At 46.5% G+C, this 22,445-nt stretch overlaps 1 protein-coding gene across 2 annotated transcripts in view; it reads left to right on the plus strand.

Moving 5' to 3' along the window:
- Nucleotides 1–22,445, plus strand: part of SH3GL3 (SH3 domain containing GRB2 like 3, endophilin A3) — a 133,226-nt gene that overhangs the window by 59,191 nt on the left and 51,590 nt on the right. For both annotated transcript variants that reach the window (XM_088472846.1, XM_088472847.1), the window contains exons 2-4: nucleotides 13,960–14,028; nucleotides 20,555–20,627; nucleotides 21,910–22,053. In XM_088472846.1, coding sequence (XP_088328972.1) covers nucleotides 13,960–14,028; nucleotides 20,555–20,627; nucleotides 21,910–22,053 — 286 coding nt within the window. The remainder of the gene's footprint in view (nucleotides 1–13,959; nucleotides 14,029–20,554; nucleotides 20,628–21,909; nucleotides 22,054–22,445) is intronic.

Raw genomic sequence — 22,445 nt, forward strand, 5'->3', positions numbered from 1 at the left:
TGTCTTGTTCCATTGTTAATGCCAAAGGAGTCAGAGAGGGAGCCACATACACATATATTTAAAATCCACAGGTATTAACAGTTCACTTCACGGTTTCAGTAAAAAGCAATAAGGTAGTCAGTTTAAAATGAAGTACAATAAAAATAGATTTCAAAGTGGAACAGCAATGGCTAAAGAAGATGCAAAACATAAAGCACAAAATCAGAATAGTCTTACGCGATGCTTTATCATGCAGACCTACCTGCAAAATATGTTGCAGAGCGACAATTGTAGATCTAATGGTGCGTACACATATAGCGATTTAAATGATCGATTTGAACGATATCGTTACCGTTATCATTCAAATCGGTTATTTAAATGGTCCCTACCAACTTACTATCAACCAGCGATGCGCGGCCACGTATGGACGATAGTGATATCATCCATCGGCCGTGCATGCCGATCAACTTGCTTGATATCGAGCAGGTTACTATAGGGACCCGCGATCGTTGTCATAATGACATAGGAGCCTGCCCCCCGAAGTGGCCAGCTACATCCCCTCTCCAGGCTCCTCCCGGAGGAGAGATTTAAAAAGTCAGCAAGTATGCAGTTAGGAGCTGATTGGTTGGGGCACCATTTAAGATTAGTAAGGAGTGATAAGAATATTACTCATTGATAAATCTGGGCCTTAAATACTTCTAACATACAAAAGTACCACATATAATAACAACTGTGATGTTGTCTCACTCATGTATTTACTTAAACCTGTAAAGTTTAAATGAATGATTTGAACTTACACCTTTCCATGCTGAGCATGCCCCTTGGAATGTGGAGGTAGTGCTAGATAAACGCAATAATGTATAAGCAAAGTGTCTTGTTGTGCCCCTTCTAAATGAGTCCACTGACGGCTTACAAGTTACTGTAAATAGAGAATGTACAGAGAACAATATACTGTAGCAAGTTAGGGCTTGCTGATTTTGTTCACCTTAAGGAAAGTAAAGCTATTCACAGCTTGCCAATTTAACAGAAATTCTCAGTCTCCTTAATACTTTCTTGTTGTGCTGGTATAATACTGTATAACATTTAATGGCTGCTGGCATTTGTGTGTGTGTGCCAGTATTTGTTCATTCCAGTATTTGTCACTAGTATTTTACATTAAGTTGTCTTACTCCATGTAAATGGACAAATGATAGCCAACTGCACAGGGCATGCTCAAGGCACATTTGACCAGTGCGGTCGAACAGGGGCGCCACCCCCATAGAGGGCGCACCCCTCCCAACCATTCCCGATTCCAGCGGGACAGTTTCGTTTTTCGGGGACAGTGCCCCGCTGTTCTACCCATGGGCCGATGTCTCCCGCGGGAGGTTGGGCACCTTCATCGCTGCAGCTGTGCGCCAGTGCCGGACCCCGGAGAAGAGAATCCATTCAGTGCAGGAAACGGGCTGGGGGTAAACCAGCTACTGACGGAGTGCTGGGCTCGCCCTCAGCCTGATGTTAAAAGGGAGGCATACCATAAAGGCACACCCCCAAATATGTAATTTAGGGTGTGTGGTGTATAGTAATTAGGCCACGCCCTATTTGCAGACACCTCAGTCCCGTTCTGCACAGGGAGCAACTCCTCCTGGAGCCGGCTCTGCAACTGCACATAAAGCTCAGGAGTGACTATTCCTTCATAAGATAATGCTGCTCACTGAGCTGGTGACTGTCAGCGAGTTACTATATGCTAAGTAGCTAAGCAGGATCAGTGTTACTACTGTCATACCTAAAAGGGCCTACACCTTTCTATAACCCAGTGTCTGAGTTTTACATTTTTTTTCTAATGGATGAAATGTGCCTGCAAATGCAATTTCCCATGTAGAGAGCACCTGGGATGTGGAATGGTTTTCTCTTCGAAGGTGTAGGCCGACACCAGATTTCCATCAGAATGTGTAAAGATATAGGCCCTGATTCAGCTTGGATCGCAGTTGCTTATACGCACGCAATGAGCCATTTATTGCATTCTGCGCATGCGTACTATGCAGACCCATCACAGAGTGATTGACAGGAAGTGCCATTTGTGGGTGGTGACTGGGGGGGTGGTCAGGGAAATGCAGGCGTGCCGGTGCGTTTCAACTCCGTTGCATGGACGTGCATAAATTAACCACAGCAATACCCTATGCAGTCCTGATAGCATGCGCAGAAGTAAGCAATTCCTGAGTGAGATCTGACCTCCGCGTATGGGTCCGAAGACACCACATTGGACCGATGTTTTAGCAGCCTTGGTAAACATTATGGATGTGCGTGTAGGTGAAGTGGGCGCCCTTATGTAGTGATGTGGCGGCAGAGCGATCGCAATGGATTAGCATAAATTCCTAGTAAAACTGCGTGCATACGCTATATTGCCAACCGTAGTGAATCAGACCCATAGTACTTTTGCATTTCTCCTTAAATATACCCAGGAATACCAGGACAAATCACTTCCTAATCCACCTACAAAAGGAACAGAAGTACTCGGGGGTAGATTTACTATGCCGCAATTTGTCAAATCCACTGATTACTGGCTGATTTGACTGAAAAAGTCAATAGCAATTAATGCTAAACAAGTCTGGTCACATCTGCTAATGATGCAGCTTTCCCAAACGACTCTTTAGTAAATCTTCCCCTTCGTGTACACCTACTAAACAGGAAATCCTGTCAGGGGTCTCACACACACAGGGGGCACACATAGTGACAGGGGTCTCACACACACAGGGGCACACATAGTGACAGGGGTCTCACACACACAGGGGGCACACATAGTGACAGGGGTCTCACACACACAGGGGGCACACATAGTGACAGGGGTCTCACACACACAGGGGGCACACATAGTGACAGGGTTCTCACACACACACGGAGCACACATAGTGACGGGTCTCACACACACAGAGGGCACACATAGTGACAGGGGTCTCACACACACAGGGCACACATAGTGATAGGGTTCTCACACACACAGGGAGCACACATAGTGACAGGGGTCTCACACACACAGAGGGCACACATAGTGACAGGGTTCTCACACACAAAGGGGGCACACATAGTGACAGGGTTCTCACACACACGGAGCACACATAGTGACAGGGGTCTCACACACACAGGGCACACATAGTGACAGGGTTCTCACACACACAGGGGCACACATAGTGACAGGGGTCTCACACACACAGAGGGCACACATAGTGACAGGGGTCTCACACACACAGGGGGCACACATAGTGACAGGGTTCTCACACACACACACAGGGCACACATAGTGACAGGGGTCTCACACACACACACGGGACACACATAGTGACAGGGGTCTCACACACACAGAGGGCACACATAGTGACAGGGGTCTCACACACACAGGGGGCACACATAGTGACAGGGTTCTCACACACACAGAGGGCACACATAGTGACAGGGGTCTCACTCACACAGGGGGCACACATAGTGACAGGGTTCTCACACACACAGGGGGCACACATAGTGACAGGGGTCTCACACACACACAGGGGGCACACAGTGACAAGGGTTTCACACACACAGGGGGCACACATAGTGACAGGGGTCTCACACACACACAGGGGGCACACATAGTGACAGGGGTCTCACTCACACAGAGGGCACACATAGTGACAGGGTTCTCACACACACAGGGGGCACACAGTGACAGGGGTCTCACACACACACAGGGGGCACACATAGTGACAGGGGTCTCACACACACAGGGGGCACACATAGTGACAGGGGTCTCACACACACACAGGGGGCACACATAGTGACAGGGGTCTCACACACACAGGGGGCACACATAGTGACAGGGGTCTCACACACACAGGGGACACACATAGTGACAGGGGTCTCACACACACAGGGGGCACACATAGTGACAAGGGTCTCCCACACACAGGGGTCTCACACACACAGGGGACACACATAGTGACAGGGTTCTCACACACACAGAGGGCACACATAGTGCCAGGGGTCTCACACACACAGGGCACACATAGTGACAGGGTTCTCACACACACAGGGAGCACACATAGTGACAGGGGTCTCACACACACAGAGGGCACACATAGTGACAGGGTTCTCACACACACAGGGGGCACACATAGTGACAGGGTTCTCACACACACGGAGCACACATAGTGACAGGGGTCTCACACACACAGAGGGCACACATAGTGACAGGGGTCTCACACACACAGGGCACACATAGTGACAGGGTTCTCACACACACAGGGAGCACACATAGTGACAGGGGTCTCACACACACAGAGGGCACACATAGTGACAGGGGTCTCACACACACAGGGGGCACACATAGTGACAGGGTTCTCACACACACACACACACACACACACACAGGGCACACATAGTGACAGGGGTCTCACACACACACGGGACACACATAGTGACAGGGGTCTCACACACACAGAGGGCACACATAGTGCCAGGGGTCTCACACACACAGGGCACACATAGTGACAGGGTTCTCACACACACAGGGAGCACACATAGTGACAGGGGTCTCACACACACAGGGGGCACACATAGTGACAGGGTTCTCACACACACAGAGGGCACACATAGTGACAGGGGTCTCACTCACACAGGGGGCACACATAGTGACAGGGTTCTCACACACACAGGGGGCACACATAATGACAGGGGTCTCACACACACACAGGGGGCACACATAGTGACAGGGGTTTCACACACACAGGGGGCACACATAGTGACAGGGGTCTCACACACACACAGGGGGCACACATAGTGACAGGGGTCTCACTCACACAGAGGGCACACATAGTGACAGGGGTCTCACACACACAGGGGGCACACATAGTGACAGTGGTCTCACACACACAGGGGACACACATAGTGACAGGGGTCTCACACACACAGGGGGCACACATAGTGACAAGGGTCTCCCACACACAGGGGTCTCACACACACAGGGGACACACATAGTGACAGGGGTCTCCCACACACAGGGGGCACACATAGTGACAGGGTTCTCACACACACACACAGGGCACACATAGTGACGGGTCTCACACACACACGGGGCACACATAGTGACAGGGGTTTCACACACAGGGGACACACATAGTGACAGGGGTCTCTCACACACAGGGGGCACACATAGTGCAGGGGTCTCACACACACAGGGGGCACACATAGTGACAGGGGTCTCACACACACAGGGAGCACACATAGTGACAGGGGTCTCCCACACACAGGGGCCACACATAGTGACAGGGGTCACACACACAGGGGACACACATAGTGACAGGGGTCTCTCACACACAGGGGGCACACATAGTGCAGGGGTCTCACACACACAGGGGGCACACATAGTGACAGGGTTCTCACACACACAGGGGACACACATAGTGACAGGGGTCTCACACACACAGGGGGCACACATAGTGACAGGGGTCTCACACACACAGGGGGCACACATAGTGACAGGGTTCTCACACACACACACAGGGCACACATAGTGACAGGGTTCTCACACACACAGGGCACACATAGTGCAGGGGTCTCACACACACAGGGGGCACACATAGTGACAGAGGTCTCACACACACATGATCTCACACACTCACGTGGCACACATAGTGACATGGGTCTCACACACACAGGGGGCACACATATTGACAGGGTTCTCACACACACACAGGGCACACAGTGACAGGGGTCTCACACACACACGGGGCACACATAGTGACAGGGTTCTCACACACACACAGGGCACACATAGTGACAAGGGTCTCACACACTCACGGGGCACACATAGTGACACGGGTCTCACACACACATGATCTCACACACTCACGTGGCACACATAGTGACAGGGGTCTCACACACACAGGGGGCACACATAGTGACAGGGGTCTCACACACACATGAGGGTCTCACACACTACTGACAGGATGACTTCTGCATGTCGGGTAAGCGGAGGAGGAGGACAGCGCTGTCAGAAGGTGAGTATTATGGACTAAGCTAAGTGAGGGTGTCCAAGGGGATCTGAAGCAAATCCTGACAATTTTTCCCTAGAATAAAGATTTTCGGAAAAATTGGACTTACTCAGAAGGTGCTCAAAAACAAAACTGAGCGCCATGTGAAAAAATAAAAATCACACACCCAATTGAATACCAAAAAAATCTCGCGCCTGCAGTGCCAGATTTTTATTCATTTTGCCTGCAATTGAATATATTCCCCTAAATGTATCTTCTACAACCGTTGAAACTCATTTTCTGTAATCTTGTTCCACAAACTTCAGAACAGGAATAGGCACAGCAAGGCGTTTCCCAATGTTCCAAGCTCTTCCCATCAGAAAATTAAAGCTGGGTACACACTGTGACGACTGGCAATCATGACGATGTTCAGGATGATTTGCCTTCACCCTGGACATCGCATGATTGCCGGTACACACTGCAACGATTAATGATGATGGAGCGATCACTCGTTCCGTCCTTCATTAATATGCATGTCGCCGCATGCGATATCGTCAGGTTTCATGTGCAGCACATGCGACAGCGGGAGCACGCAAATCATGCATACACACTGCAAGATATTCCCGATTTGTCATTCCGATTTAGACAAATCGGAATGACATCGCTCCAGTGTGTACCCAGCAAAAGACTTCTGTACCCAACCACAGACGCTGCCATCTGCATGCAGACATCCGTGTGTACTCTCTGAGTGTGAACAGTGTAAAAATACACGTACTGTATGACATGGAAAACTGTAATTTGTGCTAGGGGCCTGACTTTTTGCACTTCTGTAAATGTCCTTGATGGAATAAGCATTAGCTGCATTACCTTGTCAATATGTGGTTATATACAGTTTATTAGGTCACACGTAACATAGTACCAGCTGACTGTTTCAGAACTTTAATGTATGTTGCCATTACTTAGATGAGAACAGGGTATGAAGATGTAGACAAAGTGTTTATTGTATTACATGTGCCTGTAGCTTTCATTGTACAGAATGGTGTCAGCAGTAAAATGTCTAATAGATGCAGATTGTGTGACATGGCCCGTTCTGCTGTGCAATGACTCACATGGCCAAAGATATGCTAAGTGGGTGGTGGATGTTTGACTTCATCAAAAAACAGAAGGAATTGCTATTTCAGAAATATGTTTCTAAATAACTTAAAATGTACATAATGACATTAATTAGGAGAGAGGTACTGTAGGCAAAGCCAAAACATTAGTGGATTCAGACTGGCTAAAAATGGGAGCACAGAGGTCAGTGAATGTCATTTACAAAACACTAAACTGCTGTCCTGTGAAAAGCAGCTGAGGGCCCACTGAATGTGCTAATATATGCAGGGACACATAGGCTCACAGAGCAAGCTGTACTTCTGTTATTATCCATTATTTGTAATGGAACCCTTTTTGTGTTTTTATCTTGCACTTCTGCGGACACACAAACACACACACACACACACACACACGCACCACATAAAGACATCCACAATCTCATGTGGTGCTGATGTGATAGGTAGATAGCTGATGTGACATTTACATCTTGCTTAGGGCCGCATTCAATCTGGCTGCGAAATGTTGGAGTCGGCGATAAATTATCGCCGATGACATCATTTTCGCATGGCTCAATTATCACCGCATTCAATTACAAAGACTTTTTGCCAGTGCAAAAAGTCTTTGTAAAAAAACGGGGATAACTTTTCACCATGTTTTACATTGCGAAAAAAAAGTGCAGAATTGGGGTTTAGGGGTGCACGCTTAAAAAAAATAGCCTGCACCTCTGTGTAAAAAAAACAAAAACGAGACACCCCCAAAAATAGTGTTTGATTTTGGGGTCTTAAAAAAAAAAAAATAGGGAACACATTTCAAAAATACCAAAATTGATTGCAGAGGGGTTCTCTTAAATGCGGCAGGTGTTTTCTTCATTGCAGGAGTAGCGGCAGGTGCGGAATTTTTAAATATCATTTTAGGGACTTATGCTTACCCCCATTTTCATGTACCCCAAATTTCTGGTATTCTTCACCCACAGCCGCAAATATGCACCTGCCGCGGCTATTAGAAACCCTGACTTCCTTCAGCAGGTAAAAATGGGGTACCCATAGTGATCCCCCATGTCTAGACATCTTTAGGGGGTCCCTGGAATATTTCCCGAAAATTCCCGTTTTTTGGCGATACTTACCTTTCCGCCAGCTCCCGTTTTCGTTGATTTCTAATTGAAAACGAGGATAAAGCGGGCGCGCGCCCGATACTTTATCCCCGAAAAACCTCCGGTGTGGAGAAAAAAAGTCCAGCACGGACTTTTCGCTCCAAATTGAATACCCCCCTTAGTGCGCTTCTTCTGAATCCCCCTCTGCTACACACACCTAAGGGGCACATCCACTAGCAGATATTAATGGACGACTGAACGATAACGACATCGTTATCGTTCAGTCGTCCATTAATCGTGCATGAATCGGGCACTAAACTGTCGGAAACGACCAGCAATGCGCGCTCCCGCTGGTCGTTTTCGTCATCGCCCGAACATCTGCTAATAACGACAGATTGACCGTGTTCGGGGATGGCGGAGAGTGCCTACACTGAACAGCTAATCGTTCAGTTTAGGCACTGCTGGGGATGGGGAACGATGGTACGATTAGACATGTCATGCAGTGAAATTGACTGTGGCGTCTTAGTACACGCAACCATTCTGCGCAACCATAGTGCTACTCAGAAGTCCGGTTATCGCAGGACCTGAGACCGATGCTGTATCTTTTTGGCAGATGCTTGGATTTCAATAGCTGCAGATGGGCGCCTCAATACATTCATTGGTGTCTGTGACATTTTTCACAAAGCAGCTACAGTACGTGCGGGATCGCAGCTGCTATGGCATTAGCGTACATCTCAGAATCAGGCTCCAAGACAATTATTAAATGTGTGCTGAATATAACTCTTCAGTATTCTCCACATTGGATGACAGCGAAAGCCTTAAGCTGGCCACACACTAGACCAACTTACATCCAACCAGCCAACTAGTTGATTGGTTGGAATGAAAATCTGGTAATGTATGAAACCAAATGACAATCAGCAATTTGCTCCCAAATGCCTGAAAATGGACAAAAACTGCTGTTTGAACAAATAGTTTAGATCACACATTTAACAAACTTGTCTGACGACCATTTTCATCTGTTTTCTGGCATTTAGGAGCAAATTGCTGATCATCATTTACTCCCATACCTTACCAGATTTTCATTCTAACCAATCAACTAGTTGGATGAAAGTTGGTCTAGTGTGTGGCCAGCTTTAGTATGGAAAAGTGCCTACCAGTGCCTCTCCGCTTTTGAGAGATGCCAAGATGAAAAGCCTAGAAGCACCTCTTAAGGTGAGTATCCACTACACGACCCAGGGTCGACAGTTGCGACATGCCTGCGTTCTTTGCTGTCACTTCCCCTTACCTCCCACAAATGCTCCCTGACTGTCAATCACACTGCGAGTAAATAATCGCTGCGAGCAACTATGGTAATGTACATTGATGCATGCGCAGTGCGACTCATACACATGCGCAGATTAACGATTATCACTCAACTGCGTAAACATTATTATTATTATTACCAGTTATTTATATAGCGCACACATATTCCGCAGCGCTTTTACAGAGAATATTCGGCCATTCACATCAGTCCCTGCCCCAGTGGAGCTTACAATCTATATTCCCTACCACATGCACACGCACATACACACAATAGGGGTAATTTTGTTAGGAGCCAATTAACCTACCAGTATATTTTTGGAGTGTGGGAGGAAACCGGAGAACCCGGAGGAAACCCACGCAAGCACAGGGAGAATATACAAACTCCACACAGTTAGGGCCGTAGTGGGTATCGAACCAACGACCTCAGTGCTGTGAGGCAGTAATGCTACCATTACACCATCTGAATAGTATACTAGATAGGTTGTCAAGCTCGGTCCTCAGGACCCCAAACAGTGCATGTTTTCCAGGTCTCCTCACAGATTCACAAGTGAAATAATTAGCTGCACCTGTCTATCTTTCAAAATGTGTCAGTGAGTAATGAACACACCTGTGCACCTGCTGGGTGTCCTGGAAAACGTGACCTGCGTGGGGTCCTGAGGACCGAGTTTGAGAACCACTGCTATACTACAATGAATTAGACCCTTGTTTGGCACTGTTATGTATGTTTGCCAATATTTGAAAACATGTAATAGGATACCTATCAAGCCAAAACACGTGCTGGTAAGTTCAGATCAGGCTTGCCAACTTTTTGGCTTCCCCCTCCAAGGTCGGCTCTGCTGGGGGCGTGGATGCGGCAATGGCAGGTGGTGTGGAGACCTGGTCGCCAGATCGCATCATCGCGGCCCCGTCCCCCGCTACACAATGCCTAGATTTCTGGTATTGTAAAGCAGGAGGCGGGGCTATGATCGTGATTCAGCGAGAATCGCGTCATTGGACCCCTCTAGACCTCCCACTTTAGGTAAGTAAGTGTGTGTAGGAGGGATGAGGGGGATTTTCAGGAGCCTCTACCCTCTGGAGAAGCATGAGCATATTACATTACAGTAATTTACCTCCTCTATTGATCTAACATGAAAGTTCATACATTAAATGAGTGTCCAGCAGTCCATACTGACAGGGAAACATTGATGTATTGTATGAAGATGAGCACCTTCCCCAATCCCCGAGTTGTGATCTATTTACCATTACTGTTGCTCAGTACAGAAAAGTCCCTTCCTTTTTTGTAGAGGAATTCGTTTTTTTTTAAGTAAATAAGAAGTAGATTAGTCATTTTACTCACTCCAAAAATTACATGTTTTATTTCCAGAAAAGCATTTGCAATGGATAAGAAGCAACACACACATAGGGTAGGGCTAACAGAGTTGTAATGTAGACATAAATGAGAATCTGGCTTGACTAAGCAGACACAGAACCTCACATTAAAATTGTATTTACAGTATAATTCAAAATAACTTTAAATAGCATAGTGGAGTCATTTGCTTATGTGCATAGATTTTTCTTGTTTTCGTATTAACCTTTTCCCTGTGATACTGTAGATCTCCACGTTATATATCTCCAGAGCCGTAACGCTTTCATCTCTCAGACAGCTGTCCTCTCCCTTCTCACCGAACTTTGCACTATCCCACTAGAACAGGGCACTCCAACTGCTGTGGAACTACATATCTCAGCATGCCCTCATGCCCTGCCACAGTATTGCTGTTAGGGCATAGTGAAACTGTGGCAGGGCATGCTGGCATGTGTAGTTCCACAGTAGTTGAAGTGACAGAGGTTGCATACCCCTGCACTAGGTCATGTTTTTAAAGCAGATACACTGTCAATGAGTGTCAGTTGATAAATATACGTAATTTTTTTGTGTTTTTCATATATTGTTTCCATTCAGTTGTCTACATTGTGTGTAAATGACAGCATATACATACTGTATCAGCTTGCAGCTTATTGTATATAAGAGAGAGAAACCAGTGGGTGGAATTTTTTATAGGTATCTCACTATCATCCAAATGTCTGTAGAGCTGAGATGATGTCACTTGTATCCTGTGGTGAATCTGCAGTGTTTCTTGGACACTGCCCTGTGTTTAGAGATCCTGGGGGAATACTAACTTGCAGATCTGGACAAACTTCTTGGAATCATAGAAGTCAGGGTCACAAGTTAAGATTCAGCAGTTTTATGAGGAAAACGTTAACATGAGATGGGGCCATGCACATCTGTGGATGTGACATAATATGCATACTGTAGCATATAATATACTGCAATGGTCATCATACAGTACTTGTCTAAAGTGTTATATATTTTCTGTCACAATCTACCGATAACAACCCATGCCATCATGTCCTGCTTGTCCTAATACAATTAACTATCCCTGCACTGTTTTTCCATATAGAGACACTTTTTTTTTATTATAACTATGTACTTGAATTCTTAATGCCCACACATATGATAATTGTACCCGTACCCATACAATGACACCTTTGTATCTTTTACTTGTCATTCACTCTTTCAGCCAGGACATTTCTTCTACTGATTAAGACCCGGTCACTAGATACGTACACTTGCTCCCAGCGTATGCAAATTCGGAACACACCCAGCAAGGCAGGCGATCACACGGCAGGGCATAAGCACACCCACCATGTCTTGGCGTGCGATCACTTTGTGTAAGTAGACGCCCACCAGCCTGTCTTAAGACGCCCACTTGCGCACGTCATCTCCAGGAAGTGTATACAATCATTGGTACATCAGGTACCATTTGTAGCATTCGCAGCACTTGTGGTTGCCTTTACCCTACCGCAAGCACTGTGAGCACTTCAGTGTAAAAACCAGCCAGGTAACGTGTACTATGACGCTGCCTATTAATTATGCATGCCTCTGAAACGGCGTTGAAACACTCAGGGACGCCTGCGTTTGCACCTCCTCTCCCCCGTTACTACTGGCCTGCCCCTGTTACCACCCACAAACGGCCTCTCCTGTCACTCATTCCACTGGGCTGTCTTTGCTGGGAGAGCGAGCGCTTCCCGATCACTCGGACTAGTTCGCTAACGCCCACTGTGATGCATACGCATGCGCACATTAGCAAACATCACCAGCAACGAGCGAACGCTTGCTAGCAACCGGGTCTGAATCAGGCTCTGAGTCCGCCAATAACCTCCATGCCATTTTCAGTCTGATATTTATCCAATCCCCTAACCACAATACACTGACTGACTGGTGCTGACTCACTAGTGCTGGGTGTTTATGCTCCGTAACTCACAGAGACAGCTGGCAATGGTGATTATAGACAGCCAGTGACCTGTGCTCTGCTCTGTCTTTGTGCAGAGACACCACTGCCCCGCTCCTTTCCTTCTCTAGCACAATGTGGCAGAGAGTGTCCTAGACTCCTAGATGTTGATGCTGAAAACTGAAATGACCTTATGAAGCAGCTCTCTCTCTCTGATTATGAGTTCTCAATAGATCCTTATCACTTTTGGATGATGAAAACCATGCTAATAGATATTGCTTTCACAATCTCCCTGAAATGCTTTTTCAAAAGTAGGCAAGTATGCCTTATTGATTGTGGCAGGGAACCATAGAATGCAAGTATTCAGCTACTATCTGTTAGAGATGCTGTGAACGCTTCCACAATGTGTCCCTGTCACAAATGAGTAATTGCCGGGGCTCGGAATAGAGACAAATTATATATGGGACATTGAGGGTAAGATTCAAATAGCTGCTGTATTTACCATGACTTGACTTAACGCACTTATTGCACAGTGAATTCAGTATGTGCATGAGTACTCCCACTTAATGCACAATTCAATTAGATAACACTTTCATTCCCTTTTAAAACACAGAAGCCTGCATAGATCTCGCTGATCTGTGCAGGCTGCTGCTGAGGCTAAACTCAATAGCCTTAAATGAGTCTATTTTTCTGCAAGTTTTTTTTTCTGGTTTTGTGCAAGTTTACAAATTGCACTCTATTACACTGTGCGAGTTGTATATTTGTACATCTGGATGGCATGTTTTGCCAGGGCGAGAAGCTTTGATGCGAGTTTCATGAGATATAACATGTTCTCACACTTTATTACATTGGTCGAATGCAAACTCGCACATTTTTAGAACTTGGACTCTACTATAAAATGATCTCATGATTTCCACATTAGTTCACCTGCTTTTATAAATGAAGAGTTTACTAAAGTTTTTTAGCCACATATTTCATAACAATTGCTTATCTTCTTGTGCAGATATTTTTTGTTGGAATATGAAGCAATTTGCATTTAATAAAGAATACTTAGACCAATGTACTGCGCTAGAGCAGTACAATTGTCAGTTTCTAAATTGCATCTGAATATAATGCTTGCACTGTAGTATTTATGTAGGTTGCTGATTTCCTAAAGCAGTGTTTAAGGACCATGCTGTTAAATGACTTAAGCTATGATAACTTGTTCTGTATGATATGTGAATTCATTATGTGATTTTACTTCCTCTTGCAGCTCTTGAGTGAAAAAATTAGTGGAGCGGAAGGAACGAAACTCGATAATGATTTTCAAGAAATGGAAAGAGTAAGATTAAACATCTGAACTTTTTTTGTGATAATATGGCACAACACAGTGCAGCAGATGTTACCAAGAAAGCAAATTAACTCATGTAGGTTCCATTAGGTACCTGAGAAAATGCACATAATCAATACACAATGTTTGCGCACGTGCACTTATTTGCGTGCAGTGTGCATACATGAGCGCCTGCTCTCTTTCTGCTTTCTTGGAAGTGGCGTCATGCTGCCGTTTCATTGCTTCAGTTTTGCATATTGTTTGTTATGGAGGACCCCAAGTGCATCTTTTCCACTCTACACATTGGTATTTATCTGCCATTTAAGTGTGACCCACTGAAACTTTTCACGGACACCGATACTCTGGCATCTCTAAGGCTCTGGTTAAGGTTAAAAAGCCTCTACAAAAATCCACTAAAATGGAAACACTCAAAAACAATGCTTATATTATAACCTCCATACTGAAACACATTTAAATATCTTGTACCACAGCATGAGATCTCATTTTTGCTGTTGGCTCCAGTATGGAAACCTCGTTAGCGATGCGTCCCAGCGGGGTGCCGGCATCGGCAAGTGCATACACACTTGCCGATGCCGGGAGCGACTGCGCGAGAACGGGGGCCATGCTACATTCAGCAGCATGGCTCTCGCTGACGATGTCATGCAGGTCCGACGGGCGATGTCACCGATGATGCGCGGGAGCACGCATCGTCAGTTACATTGAAGGTACACACTAGACGATGTGCACGATATGTTGTCCGATCCGGCCAGATCGGATGACATATCGTCTAGTGTGTACCCAGCATAACAGCCGCACTCTCCCTGTGAACTCCTCTCCTGACCTCCCCTCTTTTCTCCTCTCTGACATCTGCGGGCTTCTATTGGCTATCTCTACTTGGATGTCCCAATGCTTTGTTCATCTTCAGATGTCTAAAACTGATCTTGTCATCAACTCTCCTACAGGGTTCCCTCTACTCCCATCCTCTCTATACATTGACAACAGTACTCTCTCCTCTGTCCGACAATCCGCTGCCTGGGCATCATTCTCGACTCTTTCCTCTCCTTCTCTCCCCACATCCAGACCCTCTTCTAATCATGCCGTGTACACTTTCCTAATATCAGGATCAGACCCTTTCACACCCTGGATGCAGCTCTCTTGTCTCCACTTATTCCTCATTCTCTCGCCCTGAACTATTGCAACCTTACCCGTTCTGGCCTTTCTTTCACTCACTTCAGTTAGCACTGCTGCTCATCTTATTTTCCATTCTTGTTATTCTTCTGCATTTGCTGCCCAACTCTTTCACTCGCTACAGTGGCTCATCATCCCCTATAGAATTCAACACAAACTCCTCACCTATAAACAGAAACTGGTACATAATCATATGAAGAATAAAACAGCCATTCAGAAAACACTTCTAGGAAACACACTAGATTCAGGCTTCTACTACTGTGGAGCATGTCAATTTTGTAAATTGAACCAACCATCTACAAAGAAAGTATGTTCTTTTAAATCTAATCAGAGACAGACAACCTATGACATTAAAGATCACCTCACTTGTAACAGCATGGGGGTTATTTACCCTATAACATGTCATTGTGGAGAGCAATATGTGGGAAGGACGACAAGGAGATTAAAAATAAGAATATCAGAGCACATCAGGAATATCAAGAAGGGCCTAGACTCTCATAGTTTATCCAAGCATTTCAGGGATAACCATAATCAAGATCCAACGGGTATGTGCTTTATAGGAATCAAACAAGTTAGAATGAACTGGAGGGGAGGTAATTACGAAAAAACAATTAACAAAGAAGAGTTAAAATGGATAATGGAACTCAAGACTTTGACCCCATATGGGCTCAATATAGATAATGAAATAAAAGCGATCATAACAGGCTAAACTTCAACTCTAATCTATTCATGGTATCAATTTTAGTTCCAGACACTATAATTAATTCTTTGTACACTTAATGGTCAAGTATCTGTATACCGATTGTACTCTATCTGCATACCGATTTTACTATATCAGTGTGTTAAATCTTATCAGCATATCCTACTGTACAACATAGAGTGTACTATCACCTTTATCATAATCTTAGAGTGCACTATCATCTACTATCATAATCACAGATACATTCATTTATTGTGGCACAGCAGATCCTCTATTTACTTTTTATCAAGAGTGTTCTCATGTGCAAAACAACAAGACTGGCCACAATTCATTATGATAAGTGCATTCTTCACCTCCCCATGTTTCCATTTTATGGCTTTAAGGATGTATATTTTTTCCCCTTTCCCCAAAGTTTTTTTCCCCTTTACTATCACGCTAAGTAACTATGGAAACAGGTGATTACTATGACGTAGGCCAGCATCAGAGACAGAGCCACGCCCAACACACTATATATTCCACCTCCAAGATGGCGTCAATATCACTCCCTAAGGAAGGCTGTTTTAGCCGACACGCGTAGGAGCACGAAGGAACCGAAGGAACATCACACATTTCTGCCATCACTGTGACCCGCGCCCCCCCTTCTGCCCGCCAGAGTCTCCTCAATTGGGTGAGTTGAGCGCACAGCAGTCCGGGGCCGTCATCTTCACCTGCATTCCGCGACCTCTCGCGAGATCGCGGTGCTGCACGGGATTCGTCGTACGGACTCTGTGGGGAGCAAGCCTGCAACTGTTTGCATAACAGTTGCTGGAATACGGCCCTACCATCGGCGGAGACGAAGCCGGGACTCCTAAGGCAGAACGGAGATAGAATCAGGAACCGCTAGAGTTCATCAGAAGGTGAGGCCTCACCAGGACTTTTATCTTACTAGACTACTCACGGACCACCTGTGGTCTGATTACAATCAACCTTAAGATTTGATTCTCTTTCAGACTTGACTTTATTGTTGGATTTTGAGGTGCAGTGGGGTGGGGGACGCCCTCCCTCTGTACCCGGCATTTACCTGTTTGCCAGTTACTGAACGGTACCTACCACTGACCCCTTAATTAATAGAAACTTTATTCTGCATCCATTTTTTAATCCCAACATTACCTTCCCCCTCCTTATTGTATATGACATCTACAATCATCACATACTGTGATTCTTAGTACGTATAGTTCAATAATAAAAGGAATACACGATAGGACAAATCATTTCTCAGACTCAGTCATTTGTATATGACAATATTTATGCACCATTTCCGGAGCGCAGTCCCGTTTTTGACATATGTGTGAGCCCACACATGTGTCATTTCCTCCTCACCTATAAAGCTCACACAGTCACTCTACTCCAGCCTTATTTCCATCCACACTCTAATCAAACCCTTCACCTCTACTAAGGATCAGGGCCGGATTAACGGGGGGGCGACAGGGGCGATCGTCCCTGGGCCCCCACACGTTAAGGGCCCACACACCCATCGGGGTTAAAATGGACCGGAGGAGGCGGAACCAGTTCCGCCTTCTCCGGCCAACCTGACCCCGGCGCCGCAGTGAGGCTCCTATTGCCAGGCGCCCGCTGTAAACAGCGGTCGCCCGGCTCCCTCCCCGCAGCGGCAGACTGAGTCGGAGGCTTGAGCTCACATGAGCTCCAGCTTCCGGCTCACGCAGAGCACTATGGCAGAGACGTCATGACGTCTCTGCCATAGTGTGGAGGAGCAGCTGAGCGGACAGCAGCGGACGCGGGGCTAAGGTTAAGGTAAGTATGAGCTTTATTTTTATTTTTTATTTTCTTAGTGCAAGCGGCCTACTGGGGGCATTACTGGCGGGGGGCATTACACATTACACCTGGGGCATTACTCGGGGAGGGGGGAGGCATTACTACTGGGGGCATTACTGGCGGGGGGCATTACACATTACACATGGGGCATTACTCGGGGAGGAGGGAGGCATTACTACTGGGGGCATTACTGGCGGGGGGCATTATTCAGGGGGGAGCATTACTACTGGGGCATTACTGGCGGGGGCATTACACATTACACCTGGGGCATTACTCGGGGAGGAGGGAGGCATTACTACTGGGGGCATTACTGGTGGGGGGCATTATTCAGGGGGGAGCATTACTACTGGGACATTACTCGGGGAGGGGGGAGGCATTACTACTGGGGGCATTATACAGGGGGAGCATTACTACTGGGGCATTACTCGGGGAGGGGGGAGGCATTACTACTGGGGGCATTATTCAGGGGGAGCATTACTACTGGGGCATTACTCGGGGAGGAGGGAGGCATTACTACTGGGAGCATTATTCAGGGAGGAGCATTACTACTGGGGCATTACTCGGGGAGGGGGGAGGCATTACTACTGGGGGCATTATTCAGGTGGGAGCATTACTACTGGGGCATTACTCGGGGAGGGGGGAGGCATTACTACTGGGGGCATTACTGGGGGGGGAATTACTACTGGGAACATTACTCGGGGGGGGGGAAGCATTACTGCTGGGGGCATTAATCAGGGGGCATTTCTATTGGGGGCTCTACTAGAGAGGGAGCATTAGTATTGGGGGCACTAATAGAGGGGCATAACTACTGGGGGCATTACTATTGGGGGCACAACTGCATGAGTATTTCTACTAGGGGATTTATACAGGGGCATTACTACTAGGGCATTACTATTGGGCACATGCCCAATTACTACTGGGGGCATTACTATTTGGAGCACAACTACAGGGGTATTACTACTGGGGGCATTTATACAGAGGACATTACTACAGGGGGCACTACTAATGGGAGTATTGCATAGGGGGCACTGCATAAGGGGCACTACTACTGGGTGCACTGCATACGGGGCACTACCATACTGGGGGTCCCCATTGTGTATACCCCCAGTTTATTACATTTAATAGGGGCCCCCACATGTTTGTTGCCCAGGGGCCCCCACAGACCTTAATCCGGCCCTGCCAAGGATATACCATGTAACCTGCATTTTGATTCCATCTACTTACTCCCACCTCCAAGGCTTCTCCTAGGCTGCTCCCCATCTCTATAACTCGCTTCCACGACCACCACCAGTTTCCAGCCTAAAAACTCACCATTTTCATAAAAGTCTACCAGTCCTCCTCCTAATCCATTCACTTCTCTCATCTACTCTCCCACCTAGTGTTACCCCCTTTGTTGCACACCTCTCCTTTAGATTGTAAGCTGTCACTAGCTCACCTCTGTCCTCGTGTCCACCTCGTTTCACTATCCACGTCACCAGGACAACTATATCCTACACCTCCTCTCTGATCCTTGTTTCCATATCTCCCTAATCTTCTATCCTCCTTCAATGTTTCTAGTCCTGCTTGTCCCGCTCTAGCTTCTGGGCACAGACTCAGCTCATGCTGATTTGCTCGCTATTCTGTCTGCGCACTTGCCTGCTTGTCTCTTCAAGTTATGGTGAGATGCTCCGCCCCAATTCGTACCTCATGGGTGTTCTGCTTTCCAATGCTATATATTACTGTGTAATGTTCTCTATTGTAATTCATACACTGTTTTGCTGTATGTGATCTGTACTGTGGACCCTAATAATAACATACTTCCCAACATTTTAATATTGGGCAATGGAACGCCTTGCACCCGCAGGAAGCGTGGCCTCGTACCCACTAGGCCACGCCCCCTGGTTTGTAACTTTTAGGGGCATGACCACGTGTCACGTCCTTGTCTCTCATCACTCTGGGGAGAGCCCAGCACTCTGGCATCTGCTTGGCTGCTCCCAGCCTCTCCCGACACTTAATGGACGCACACAGCATCCCTTCTCCGCTGTTCTGCGTGCTCTACAGTGTGCCACCCTCAATCTTCTGACTGCTCGCAGGACAGTGCCCTGTAAGCGAGACCCGCTGAAATCGGGAATGTTGGGAGGTATGTAATAATAATAATGCTGGTATATATTTGGGATGCATTTCTCTGATCAGCTAGATTCTTCTATCAGAAGGAACTAAGGGCCTGATTCAGACCCGCTCGCAAGCGGGTTGATGTTGCCCAAGTGCGCATGCGCACGACAGAGGCGGCTCCGTCGTGCGCATGTGCGAGACCCGAATAATGACGGTCAAGCCGTCGTTATGGGTCTCGCACCAAAGGGGGCGTGCTGTCGATGGTGATTGACAGCACGCCCCCTTTGGTGGGTGTGCCGGGGGCGTGGCTCCCCAGACGGAGGCGTTCCCATGGGAACGCCTACCGTCTGGGGCAGGCCCCACTGACATCATTAGTGATGTCAGTGGGAGTGCTTTTGGCTCTGATAGAGCCAAAAGCACTCCAGGGCTTGCGGCAGCGAGACCCTATCGCAAGGGTCTCGTCGCAAGCCCGATGGTCGTGATGGTCTTGACCATCGCGACCATCATTTTGGCCGCTCGCTATAGCTGTGGGAGGCCGCTCCAAAAAGTAAGAGGGATGGCCCTGATTCAGAGCATCCGGCTCTGAATCAGGGCCTCAGGGCCACATGTATCAAAATGTGCATGTTTTCTGAGACATATCTGTCTGTGGCTATTTGGCATTCTTGGATGTATTATACAAATGTTACCTGGGTATATTATTGTACGAATAATTAACATAAATGAACATATTGCACTTTTCTGTTTTAGAAAATTGACATCACCAATAAGGTAGTTGCTGAGCTGCTTTCCAAAACCACAGAATATTTGCAGCCAAATCCAGGTACAGTAATACTTCTTGTCCAATATCCTGAATGGTTCCTTTAAGTGTCCTATTGTATGATTTTCATTCATAGAGAAACTACATGGGAAATAATGCAATAAAACACAACTGCTAGAATTCACTACCAGAATGCATCTGCAACCTGCCGTATTCTTCTCATTAATAGGTAACGTAATGCCCTGACATAAGGCTGGTCACGCCAACAGGAAAGGGAGAAAACACATACATACCCAACTGCAGTATTAAGAGTATTATTACACATTCAAGACATAATATATATTAAACCATAGTTTTGGAGTGTGGGATGAAACCTGGAGTACCTGGAGGAAACCCACGCAAGCACAGGGAGAATATACAAACTCCACACAGTTAGGGCCATGGTGGCAATAGCACCTCATTGTTGTGAGGCGGTAATACTAAATATTACACCGAATCACAATCACAGGCCACCCAAGAACTCATGCACATCTCAGTAATATGCAGGAGTTCCTATTAGATAGGGGTAGTGATTACGGTGTTACAAGTACCTTGGTAGTGTATAAAATATTCAGTGCTGTTTTAGATTCATTGAGTCTGATCTGAACTACCAGACTGAATAAATCTATTGCAGCACTGCTTCTTATCACTCCACCCCAGCTGAAAAAACACTCCTCATCAGTAATTCAGCCAGAAATATTTTTTTGGGAACAAACTCAGTGTGGGGCTGCCCTAAGACGGGAACTATGGGGCTCATTCACAGATGTACGCCAATGACACAGCAGCCGCAAGTTTGTGCGACAATATGCAAATGCTGCAGCCGCCTGGATTTGTATTGAGACCCACAGATGGCTTCACAAATCCAAGCGATTTTGTAAAAGATGCAGTATCGGTTGCAGATCAGGCAATCATCGGACTTCTGAGTTCCCTGTGGTCATGCAGAAAGGCCGCAGGAACTGAGGAGTCAAAGCCATTTTCACTGCATACGGGATTGCAGACACTCCCTGAAAATGGTCGAGACACGCCTGCGTTTGAGTCACCACCCCTTTCTCCCCCTCCCACATAAGATCCCTGCCTGTCGATCACTTTGCAAATAAATCCTCACTGCATGTGTCCTCATAGGGTTTAATGAGCATCAACAAACGAAACTTAATACATGTGAAGTGTGACTCAGACGCCTGCACAGATTACAGATCGCTCAACTGCTTAAACATCAGCAGTGCCTCCATCTCTCAATCAGACCCGATGTTACCTGTATCCAAATATGGGCCTGTGTGCATTGCAATGAATTCATTTTTGTTTTCAGCATATCGAGCCAGACTAGGAATGTTAAACACAATGTCAAAAATCAGAGGACAAGTGAAAACTACAGGCTATCCCCAGACAGAAGGCTTACTTGGGGACTGTATGCTGCGATATGGGAGAGAATTGGGGGAAGAATCAGAGTTTGGTGAGTGGATTTGTCTTGGCCCATCATTACCATGATGGGCAGGAGAATGTCTGAAGTTTGCCTATAGATCTATATCATATTATATATTGTCATGTGTATATTCTGTTATAGCAACATAATTCTAAAGAACAAGAGAGCTACAGCATATTACATGAGTAGTTAAAGCCTGCAGGTAAAGCCAATGACTTAAATGGACCGTTTTGCAATTGCTATGATAAGCGAAATCTATTTTTAAGGGGCATATCCAATTAGCCACGTTAATCTGATCTGTGAGTTAATGTGGCCAGGCGCAAGGTTTATGGTGCTAAATTAAATAAAAATGCTGGGACTTGGTCCAGAACCCCTGGGACACTCCCTACTGATTAATTAGACAATTAGAAGTTTTTAATTAG

Source organism: Taudactylus pleione, unplaced genomic scaffold (genome assembly GCF_031769625.1).
Source record: "Taudactylus pleione unplaced genomic scaffold, aTauple2 ptg000129l, whole genome shotgun sequence".
NCBI lineage: Eukaryota > Metazoa > Chordata > Amphibia > Anura > Myobatrachidae > Taudactylus > Taudactylus pleione.